The 12,752-nt window shown below is 35.8% G+C and overlaps 1 protein-coding gene across 1 annotated transcript in view; it reads right to left on the reverse strand.

Moving 5' to 3' along the window:
• Nucleotides 1–12,752, reverse strand: part of LOC145685318 (chymotrypsin BI-like) — a 118,359-nt gene that overhangs the window by 80,099 nt on the left and 25,508 nt on the right. Inside the window, exon 4 of the mRNA XM_081757692.1 lies at nucleotides 6,690–6,865. Within this exon, the coding sequence (XP_081613818.1) occupies nucleotides 6,690–6,865 (176 nt within the window). The remainder of the gene's footprint in view (nucleotides 1–6,689; nucleotides 6,866–12,752) is intronic.

Raw genomic sequence — 12,752 nt, forward strand, 5'->3', positions numbered from 1 at the left:
CCTTATTGCATAGAAACGGAAGCACTGGATTAGTACTTGCAATAAACTGCGAGACGAAGTACATCCTACCCGATACTGGAAAAAATTTCACCAACTAACGGGTAAAAGGACAATAAATAAGTATGCGCTTCGACTTAATGGTGTGCCACTTCACACTGATATCGATAAGGCAAATACTTTCGCTGACCAATTACAGACAGTCTTTACTCCATCAGAACCGCCTTGCCGTGATGAGCGGATTGATCTCTCCACCACCTGTTCTCTACAACCTTCTACATCACATCACATTGACCACAATCATCCTCTTACATGGCCTGTTACACCGACTGAATTTCATTCAGCCCTTAGTAGAAAACGAAACACAACATCAGGCATGGACGGCATTTCTTATAGAATGATAAAAGAATCGCCGGTCTCTTTTATCACTTTCTAACGTATATTCCTGTATATTTCCGTTTACAATTTCATCCTCTCAACTGGTTATTACCCGTTACAGTGGAAGGTTTCCAAAATATTTATTGAACAAATTCCCAGATACAGCATAACTTTGCCATTTTACACAGGGACATGCTAACAAAAGAAAGAAAAAAAACAAGACAACAATAACAACATAGAAAAAAGTGTAAAAGTAAAACTATTTCGTTAAAGCTCGTTTAATTGCTCTTTCAAACACTGGGTAGCTCGAAAAAATGTCCACATCAGTTGTTACTTGATTATAACAGTTTGGTATTCTATAAAAAAGAGACCTCTGTATAACAGCCAACCTAGGACGGGCAAGATGGAATAGGTGGGTATTCCGGGTGATGCGGGAAGGGACACGTAAGGATAGTTCCTGAAGTAATATTTCCGATCTTAAGCTTCCATTAACAATTTTATGTAGATATTTCAGGTCAGAGATAATTCTGCGTACTTCAGGAGTCTGAATATTAAGATGTCGCAAGAGCTCCTTCTTAGATAATATTTGAAGTGCAGGAACACGAAAACGGACTATAGCAATGAAGAAATTGAGAACAGAATCAAGTCTGGAGAGATGTGTAGGTGCTGCCATGGCCCATATGGGAGAGCAGTATTCGATCTTGGGCGCTATAAAAGTCTTATAAAAAGTTGCTAATGACGAAACTGTGCGTAGTTCAGTGAATCGATAAAGAAGTCCCAACATGCATATTGAAGTCCCAACATTGAATTCTTTAGTATTAAGGAGATGTGGTCAGAGAAGGTGAGTTTTGAATCAAAGATGACACCAAGATCGTTATGACTAGCAGAATGTGTGATAGGGGAATCGTTGATATGGTATGTGGAGAGAACAGGAGACTTTTTCAAAGTAATAGTAATACTGTCACATTTCTTACTGTTGAGTTTCAAGTGCCACATTTCACACCAGCCTGTAAGGTAATTTATGTCTTCCTGTAGAGCAATTGTGTCATGGAGACACGATATTTCTCTGTATAACTTACAATCGTCAGCAAAAAGCAGAAGGCCACTAGGTTGAGCTGATACGTGCGTGTATAGATCATCCATATACAGGACAAACAGCAGAGGCCCAAGTACACTCCCCTGAGGCACCCCTGAGATCACGGGTTGGGGGTTAGAAGTCGCTCCTGAAAGAACAACTCTCTGTTTATGGTTCTTCAAGTAGCTTGTGATTAGAGAGAGAAATTTGCCATGTACATTAAATCTATTGGAGAGTTTATGAAGAAGATGAATGTGACTGACAGAATCAAAGGCCTTCGAGAGATCAAAGTAGATATCATCTAATTGAGTATTGTTATTCATACATTTGACTGCACAGGAAAGAAGAGTACTTAAGTTTCAGAGACTTGAGCTTTTCGGTAGAAAGCCGTGCTGAGAACTATGGATGTAAGGTGAGGTGAATTTAAGTAGCCTTTCTTTGATTATTTTTTCGCAGATAATTGATATTACAGAAAGTATGTATTTTCCATAAAAGAAATAAACCCATTCATGATGTCAGTTCATATCGGCCGATTCAGTTGACTTCCGTATTTAGTAAACTATTCGAAAAGATGCTAGTAAATTGACTTCATGCACATCTTAAGGCATATGATCTATTACCAATACATCAAGCTGGTTTTCGACCTAAATTCTCTCTCAGTGATCAACTGCTTCGTTTAACTACAGTCATCACAAATCAGTACAATAAGGGCCTTCCATCCTGACTAGTCCTCATGGACTTAGAAAAAGCATTCGATAAAGTGTAGCATTATGCCTTACTACGTAAACTACAGTCACTCCGCCTGCCCACTTGTTACCTTCGATTCATATACTCTTTTGTAAGTAACCGTATCGCATATGTTTCAATAGGAAATGTACTATCAAGGCCAATTTTCCCACATACAGGAGTACCACAAGGTTCCGCCCTTAGTCCATTATTGTATATATTACACGCTTCCGACATGCCGAGCCCACCGCCTAATATGTACATATTTCAATACGCAGACGATACTGCCTATTTATCGCTTGGGAAAACAATCCTTCAGGTCAGCAGAAACCTACAAACAACCTTAAACAATTTTCTTACTTTGTGCAGTAAATGGAAATTAACTGTTAACACTACGAAAACGCAAGGCCTTGTTGTCCTCCCTTCAAAACGATGCAGTAAAGTCACAGAAATCCTGGAAATCTTCGTGTGTCAGTAGATGGTCGTTTCCTTAGACCAGCAGTTTCTGCAACATACTTAGGAGTGGACTTCGAGTCGAAACTCTCTTGGAAACCTCACTTCCAAAAACTGGCGTTGCAAGCAACTGGGGGCTAAATGCAAAGTTACTACTCAATATATATAAAGCATTTTTACGGCCTATATTAATATTTGGTCACATTGCCTGGTGTCATGCCTCACCTACGCTATAAGTAAAGCTTCCAATTCTGGAACGCCATGTTATTCGCCTTGCATATAGTATTAAATTACCATATCCAAATTACCTCACGTATGAACACATTGATTTTCCCAACATCATTGACCATCTCTCTACTTTTAGGGCACGATATATACGCTGTCGCATCAATACTTCTCATCCCTTATATCTCGATACATTACGAGTTGATGCCTTTACCGACGCACCGTATAGATTTCTACACTCGCCACTCAACATCCTAACAACGATATATATTCAAACATCGAATCTGCACGCAGCAGAAAGAGATACCTTTGCCATTTACATGATTCACAAACATTTACCTCCCATTCTACCATCTTAGCACTTGTTTTTCATCCATAATTAACATTGGGGTTCCATCCTCTCTACATTAGTCTTGAGTCGCCCCGAGACAGAAGATATAGCCCTCATGTGTTTAAACGAACTTACCCGTTGTGATTGTGGCGTGAATGCATTTCATTTCATCTATTCATATCCACATTATATTTATTTACACTTTTAAATATGTATTATTTATCATATCCAGCACCTTAGTGCCTTGAATGTATTTCCTGCACTTATATTCTCATTATTCTTATTCTTATTCTTATTCTTATTCTTATTCTTATTCTTATTCTTCTTCTTATTATTATTATTATATTTTTTTCTCATCAAGATTAATGAATTTGTATTTTGTGTTAAATAATAATCTACTCATAGTCGTACTTAGACGAACTACAATAGTTTAAATTCAATTAACTTGTCTTAACATCTGTACCGAAGAGAAGGCATAACCCTCTAATGGCTGGGAGTGCAACATCTCTTCTTCAAAATGGATGCTCAAAAATTACGTATAAAGATATATATTTTATACCTTTACTTCGTCACCTAAAAAAAACTTTCGCTTTGTATTCTGTGATCAAATTTTCTGTTCTTAATTAGTTTGCACTGCAAAGCTTGTTGAAGGTCTGTATGCGCTAATGGTTTTAGACTTTTCGTGTAACATGAGACTAGAGTGCTTTGTATCTACTTTAGTCTCGTTGTTGCGTCAAATAAACAAGATGTTATTTTTTTGTACATCAGAAGTATGAATTTTCACTGAATAAACTTCCAAGGCAATGTCGCATCGAGAAAAGCTTATGGTAAACGCATCTCCATACTTAGGTAAGTATGAACAGAGACCACAAAACTGCTTGCAGATTATGTTGTTATGAAATTAGTAGAACCTATCTTCAATACTGAACGTAGTGTTATCTGCGACACCTTTTTTACCTCGCCCAAACTAGCATATGAACTCCAGGAGAAGAAAAGAAGCATTGTTGGTACCTTGAATAAGGTGAGAAGAGAAATACCTGATGCCATTAGAACGTCTCGACAGGCACGCTATGATTCAACAATTTACAATCACGAAAGAATAACTTACAGTTTACCAGTGCAAGAAAAGAAAGATCGTTCTGCTTCTCTCCTCTCTTCATTTTGGTGGCGTCCAAATTAGCAGTAATAACTAGAAGACTCCAGAAAGTGTTTCCTTCTACAACACTACTAAATAAGGGGTTGATATTATTGACCAGATGGTCATAAAGTATTCGGTCAAGGCATTGGCCTCGACGATGACTTGTTCACAGCTTGTACAATGTTCTCGCCTTGGCAGCCATCAATGCTTGGAATATCTGTAGGGAGACTCTAAGGAAGAAAATATCCCGAAGAAAGTTCATTCAGTCTTTGGCCGAAGAACTTGGACAAGCTTACGCAGAGACGAGGAAGCATGCAGCCCCAGCTATCTCCAAGAATGGAGCAATGATTGCGGCAAATACGGAATCGGAGGATACTAGGAAACGGATAAAATGTAAAATCAAAAAATGCAAGGGAAATCTCACGACCAAAAGGCGCTATACCTGCTTGAAACTAATGTGGGAAGTGGGCTAATTGGGTTTGCTATATTTGCATCAATTGCGACGAAAATTGAGCAGTCGAAGCTACAGAACTCTTCTTGTGTCATTTTTCCATTTACCTTTCTATGCAACAAAGTAACTTGAAACATATCTAAAACTAGTTTGTTTACTAAGATGTAAGTTTAAAATAGTGAAAAAACAGTGACTCAGATGTATGTAGTATTTTCAAAATTTTTGGACTTAAAACCTATTAAAACACGTCTATTGAATAACATTTTTTTAAATATATCTATCAGGATAGTGTAGTCAAATATCATTAAACATATTTTAAATCTAGTTTCCTTATATAAAAGTAAGCGGTGTCAAAATGACACCTCACTGGCGGACTAAAGGGTCAAAGATATTGATCTTTCTAGTGTTAAAATGGATTGTAGCAGCTAAAAAGAAGGCCACTGCAATGGAAATTACGTCTGAACTCAATACAGGCCATCGAAATCCAGGTTTCATCGAAAACAGTGGACGGGAACTTTATAAAATTAAAATTCATGGCAGGGCTGCTATCGCCAAACCCCTGGTTACAGCAGTAACGCGAAGAGGCGTATCCAGTGGTGCAAGAACCACAAGGCGTGGAATCATGAGCATTGGAAACACATAATGTGATCCGATGAATCAACCTTCACCTTCTTTCCAACAACCGGTTGTGTTTACGTATGGAGAACACCGTCGCAGGCCTATGATACAGATTCTCTGCTACCAACTGTAAAAGATGGGGTTGGTTCTGTTCCAGTTTGGGCAATGATATTGTGGTTTTCCGTAGATCCCATCATAGCCCTGCATGGAATGGTGAATGCTAAGGCGTATGAGGCCATTGTGGGGGACCAGGTTCTACCAATGGCTCAAATATTGTTCCCTGATGGTAATGGCATCTACCAAGATGATTTGCAAAAACGGTGAAACCATGGTTTGAGGAGCATGACCAGGAGCTATCACACCTCCCCTGGGTTCCACAATCACCAGATTTGAACATCATTGAGCAATTGTGGTCTGAGTTAGAAAGGCATGTTCGGTCTCATTACCCTCCACCAGCATCCTCTAAAGAACTGGAGCATGTTTTGGAGGAACAGTGCTACAAAAGTCCACACACCACGATCTATGAGCTGTATATGTTCATTCCACATCGGATACAAGCTGTTTTGGAAGCAAAAGGAGGCCCCACACTATACTAGGTATGATTTTCACACTTTTGCAAACGTTTTAAATTTTTTGTCTACCCCTATATATATGTGCGTGTTTGTGTTTATGTGTTGTGTGTTTCACAGTCATAAGATGGATACATTTGCTCAACTAAGTCATTGTTATTCAGATTTCAGAAGGCTTAGATCAAATTTTGCACTCGCAGAAGAGAAATATAAAATAAAAGTTAACCTTCAAAGAAACAAGTAAAAAAAAGTCGATCTGTCAAAATGCGTGAAGTAGTTTTATTAATTTCTGTTTACAATGGATTTAAAGCGTTACTCACATGCTTACTATGTGTACGTACCTGGGTTTGTGGTTCGAAATTTCGGAAATGTCTAAATATGAGAAGTTGACTACGATGCTTATTTTCCAGAGCTCTATATACAATTCAGTGTCTTGGAAGGATGTGTCCAAAGTGTGCCTATTCATATAAAATGTAAGGCCCACTGTAGATTAAAAAGTAATCTAATTTTAAACAAAAGTTTCCTTAACTCTTCTGAAAAAAAAAAAAAAAAAACTATTTGGAAAAATGTCCCTCAAATGACGACACATTCAGTTGTATTATTTGACATTATGAACGATATTATTACGGATAGTTTTTATAATAATTCAAAATATAATTACCTCCATGCCATATAAAATAGAACGAAATTAATGAAAATTCTAATAGGAATAATAAAAACATCCTTGCCTGTTGGTGACACATCTTCTGCCAATCTAATCACGGCAATGTCGTTATCAAACAGTCCAGTTCCCCATCCTTCATGAACAATAATCTTAGTTGCATTCACGAGTATTCGTCCTTCCTCTGATTGAGACCGAACATTCTGAGCTCCCAAGTAGACGCCTTGAACAGATTCTCTTGGACTGAAAAATGTAGTAACATTCAAATGTGATGTTTCATTTCCGCAAGAGAAAGGTACTTTTTCTGCCTACCTTAAGTCTATTTACCAAATCATTAATCCTATTTTTTTTTAATTTTACATTATTACCCGTTTAAATATATGTAACACCATCTATAAAATCTCAAATCAAATTACTGTATCTCCCTCATCTCAGATGACAACAGCTTAAGTAATGACTATAGCCCAAATATTAATACAGAGACCATTATCTAACTACATACACTTTATTATGATGTATCTATTTTCATTAGCAGCGATTTCAACATGAACCACTTCCAGCAAAGGAAATAACTTCAACTGTTGCAACTTTCATATAAGGTGGCCCATGAAGGACAATACTGTTGTAGCTAACACATTCTTTGTTTATGGTGTAGAATAGGCAGATATATATATTACAGTAGAAGTATCGAATATGATGAAAGTGATCAAATATAATTACGGTGAAATATCTGTACTATTTCAATGTACTAAATACTTTAATCAATGAATCTGTAAAGATAGGTTTACAAGTAAATCCATGCAAGTGTGAATTATTCTCCATATCGGGAAAAGTTGATCTTGTCACTGAAGCCAAGTTTCAGACATTGTTGCCTGGAATACGGACAATACAACCCATGAGTTGTCATTACTAGGGACGCCACTCCACGAGGATGGCTACGTTCATAAATTTGAAGAACATTTAAATAGTATGAAAATAATAACGGACAAATTGAAACAGTTGCCTGCACATATAGCTTATTTTCTTCTAAAAATTTTCCAGAACTGTTTTCAGAACCGGCATTCCAAAACTGACATATTTTCTTCGCACCACTCCAACGTGAACCAGGCCATATGTTGTCCTTCAGCTAGACAACTTACTGAAAAGGGGTTTAGAATCAATTATTAATTATACATTAAACGAAAGTCAGTGGAGGCAAGCAAGTTTACCCATACGACTAGATGGTTTAAGCATACGAAAAATATCTGATTTGATCTTTCCAGCTTTTTTGTCCTCGTGCCATGGAGCATTCACTCGTCTACAACATTTTACATAACACAGTTGATGAAGTGAAAATTGCCCATTTGACAGAGGCACTAGAGATATGGAAAGACACTTATAACGTAATTCCAGAGACAAAAGGAGTGCAAAGAAAATGGGATGACATGTTATTAAATCAGACAAGAGAAAGGGAAATAGTTTTAGAAAATAGTTTTTCCTATTCATACTGCCCGTCTTAAAGCGCTTCACAAGAAAGAGTCCGGAGCATGGTTGCAAGCTACACCCTCAAAAAACATAGAAACATTTATGGAAAATAATATCTTTCAACTAAGTGTAGCCTTACGCCTTGGCATAAATATTTGTCATGAATTCACGTGTGTATGTCAGGAACAAATGAATGCTAAAGGTCTTCATGCTTTGAGTTGCATTAGAAGCAGTGGAAGATTTTCACGCCACGGAGAATTAAACCAAATATTAAAGCGAACTTTCGCCAGCATAGACATTCCTAGCATTTTAGAACCAACAGGAATGTTACGGGATGATGGCAAAAGACCAGACGGAATTACTTTAATTCCCTGGAAAAGAGGCCAAAGTCTAGTGTGGGATGTTACATGTGTAAACACTTTCGCACCCTCATACATAACATTAACCAGCGAGGAAGCAGGAAGTGCAGGCGAGGCAGTTTGTAAATGAAATCATTCGAAATATTCAAAATTATAAGATAATTTTTTCATTGCTTTTGCTACTGAAACCATGGGTGTTTTTAGTAAAGAAACAAGTAAATTTTTGACAAATTTGGGGTCAGCTTTAATTAATAAATCAGGGGACCCTAGAAGCAAACATTTCCTGTTCCAACGGGTAAGCCTTGCCATTCAAATAGGCAACGGAATAAGTGTTTTAAATTCATTCCCATTCACACACAAAATGGATGAAATTTTTTATTTAAAATAAATGCGAAAATATTTTGATAAAAAAACAAAGAAATGTTCGGTTTACAAGTTGAAAAACACACTAGACAACAATGAGTAAGGAAATTAACATTTGTGTGACATTCTATGGTGATTTTGTCATAAAAATGAAGATTCACTTATCAATGATATCGAAATCGATTATCAGTTATTGTTAAAATTTTAAAATTAATGTTTTTTTTTTAAATTAATACAATCAAGGGCCTATGTTTAGCAGAAGGGGTCCAGTTTTTTTCTCTAAAAAATGTTACTATTTTGGTAATTTCTGCTCACATTCGGTTAGTTTAGGATAGAGTTGGTTAGTTTAAGTTAGGTTAGGCTAGTTTAGGTTACGTTAGGTTAGTTTAGTTTATGTTATATTAGTGTAGGAGTCCCGCATAATTTTCCAAAAAATGATAGAATTTCGCTTATTTCTACTAATATTACGTTAGTTTAGGTTAGTTCAGGTTAGCTTACGTTAGTTTATGTTAGGTTAGCTAAGATTTGGTTACGTTATGTTACGTCTAAGTACTTGCATCACTCATTTCTCCTGTAAATTTTGTGTTTTTTACGTGCTTCTGGACCCCTTGTACTAAACATACTCCCAATCAAGAATATCTTAGGTAGTCCTAGTGTGAGGGCCTGTTGTAAAACTGCACCAATACTAAGGTTTTAAAGAAAATATGGTATTACGTTCAACTCACATTTTATGTACTTAATAGGTAGTCAGATCTCTACTTTTAAATCTTCTACATGTTTTTCAGCATAATTTCGAAAGGAATACTATATTTAACAGAAAAGTGAATGTAGTAAATTATTATGAAATTAGTGTGTCTAGGAAAACACTAACATAGCTCATTACTCCAATATTTGTATAATTTATACATTATACATATTCTCTGTTCAACAAATTTTGATCGAAAGTATGTAAATTGATTAAATTTAAAAATATTTTGTATAAATAAAAATTTATAAATTTAATATAAAAAATAACAGTTAAATTCATTCCTTAATTATACATTTTGTCAAAAGAATTATAGAAAAACATTTCCTTCATCTAATATTGAAAATATAACTAGATTGACTTAAGTGCCTATTTATATTAATAGTAGCATTAAAATAGATGAAATGTGTTATATAACTGACATTTTGATATAGTGTTACATTTAGTGTTAAAAATGTACTTCCGTAATTCTCTCAATTCCATTGAGGTACAACAATATTCAAATCACAACTGTTAATCTTCCTTATTTATATTACCCAATTTGGAAATGTGTTTCCTATTTTTCTAAGAATAAGTTATTATCTGCTTTATCTTTTCTTTTTCTAACCTCTTTTTCTTTTCTTTCTTTATCCTCATTTATCTCTGGAAACGTTGTAACACATTATCATATCACAATATTTTGATAATATATAAAGTTGGTATTTTATTTGAATACTAAAAAAACTGGAAATCGTAAGCATTCTTTTTATCAGATTGCTGTTTGAAATTTACAGTAGACTAAACTAAATTTCATTTTTAAAACAAATTACAGACCCTTGTGAACCTGCCCCCACCTCTCGGTACAAACGATTTCCGCATATCAATAAAAAGTACTTCATTTGTACCGGTTTGTACCGCAAATATTTTTGTTCGTACTGTACTGCAGTATGAGAAATTAAGAAAACAAAGTCGGGGCCAAGTTCACGCAGCCCGCCCACAATGTCCTAGGATCGATTTAATAGGCTCATTTGAAAGATTTTCGTTTGTACCGCATTGTACCGTAGTTTGTTTTGTTTGTACCGTTCTGCATTATGAAAAATTAACGAAACAAAATGGGACCCTGATCAAGCAGGATCTCAAATCATGTCTTAATATACCGGGTACACATTACTTTTGTATGTCATACAAAAGAACTTGGTTAGTACCGGATTGTACCACAATAAATTTTAGTTTATCCATGATAGATTATGAAAAATTAAGAAAACAAAATTGCAGGGGTCGGCTGTGTGAACCTGTCCCCCAACACCACGTTGTACAAACAATTTAGTTGGCTCATTTGAAAGATTTTCGTTTGTACCGGATTGTACCGTAGTTTGTTTCGTTTGTACCGTCCTGGATTATGAAAAATAAACGAAACAAAATGGGGGCCCAGATCAAGTAGGCCTTCAAAACACGACTTAATACACCGGGTACACATGAATTTTGTATGTCATATGAAAGTACTTGGTTAGTACCGGATTGTACCACAATGAGTTTTATTCTAACCATAATAGATTATGAAAAATTAAGAAAACAAAATTGCGGGGACTGTGTGAACCTGTCCCCCCCCCCACCACGTTGAACAAACAATTTAGTTGGCTCATTTCAAAGATTTTCGTTTTTACCGGATTGTACCGTAGTTTTGTTTCGTTCGTCCCGCCGTAGATTATGTTAAATTAACGGAACAAGCTGGGGAGCCAATTCAAGGAAACATCCGAATCAACTTTCAAAGCGAAGGATACATCTGAGTTTCGAGAAATTTGAATTTGTCATGGCAGGTCAACCTGGCCCGCACATCTTAGTTTCCTTTCCCATTCGAATCAAACGTCACCAAAATTAGTAACCAATATGTACCAATTTATAGCATCAAAGTTAGAATTTGTACCTAAATTAATTTCGAGAAATTTGAATTTTGATGGCAGGTCAAACTGATCCACAAAACAACCTTTTTTCAATTCGAATGAAAACGGTACCAAAAATTTGTACCCAATATATGGCAATTTGTACCAGCAAAATAAGAATTTTTTACCATTACCAAGTTGTAGACGTTTGAAGTTTTGTTGGCAGGTCAAACTGGAACGCACTTCCTTTTCTTTTCAATTCGAACCAAAAATTTGTACCCTATATATAACAATTTTTACCAGCAAAATTAAAATTTTTACCCCCACAAATTCCGAGAAGTATGAACTTTTAATGGCTTGTACTCAATATGGACCAATTTGTAACACCAAAATTAAATTTCTACCCCCACTTATTCCGAGAAATTTGAATTTTTGGTGGCGACGTCACGCTCGCCCTCACAACTTATTTTTTTTTCAATTCGAATCGAAATGGTATTGAAAATATATATTTAATATGTACCAATATGTACCACAAAAATTAGAATTTGTACAACTACCAATTTTGATGAATTTGAATTCTCAATGCTCGAGCCAACTTGACGTCGAAACGTGGCTCGGGCAACACGTGTCTTTTACCAATTCGAATAAAAAAAATACCAAAAATTTGCGCCAAATAGATATCACTTTGTGCCGTCTATTAACACCGAAGACAAAATTATTTTAATATTTTTCTACGGTGTACCAAATGTTAGAAAGAATAAAGGAAAGCATTATCACAAAACAAGTTGTTGGGTAGGCGGGAGATTAAATAGATAGCATTGACATTTGCACAACTTGGTTGGGGGAGAGAGAGTCAAACATCTACATATGTTGAGGACTCCAAAATATTTATTGTTGGGTGATTCTTTTCTCCAACCATTTGTGATCATGGACAAACTCATTCAGAGGATCAGTTCTGTGAAGTCGTCTCCATCCACTCATATCTCCGTTTCGATAACACGAGCCTAAGTTCTAATTTTGCTTATACATTTTTTTATAAATTTAGTTACCATCAACAATAAACTCCAGAGTTAAAATGTTTAATGGAAATTAGTCACAAATTCGTTTGCAAAGTGGTGATGTCAAATTTTACAAAATACGATTCTGTTGTTTACCTTGAGATCAAATAGATCCACATATTTGAGTAAGCATTTCAAATTTACTGAATTGGTGCAGGTACAATGTAATATTTTTGTTACAAATTGTCTAAAATATTTTTGGACGATTTTGATATGAATTCTGAATAAGACTTTGGCCCCACTCCCACGTTTTGGGCCTGGGAGAGTTGATTTGGTGATGAA

Source organism: Thermobia domestica, chromosome 5, assembly GCF_964235325.1.
Source record: "Thermobia domestica chromosome 5, izTheDome1.hap1.1, whole genome shotgun sequence".
NCBI classification, from domain to species: Eukaryota; Metazoa; Arthropoda; class Insecta; order Zygentoma; family Lepismatidae; genus Thermobia; species Thermobia domestica.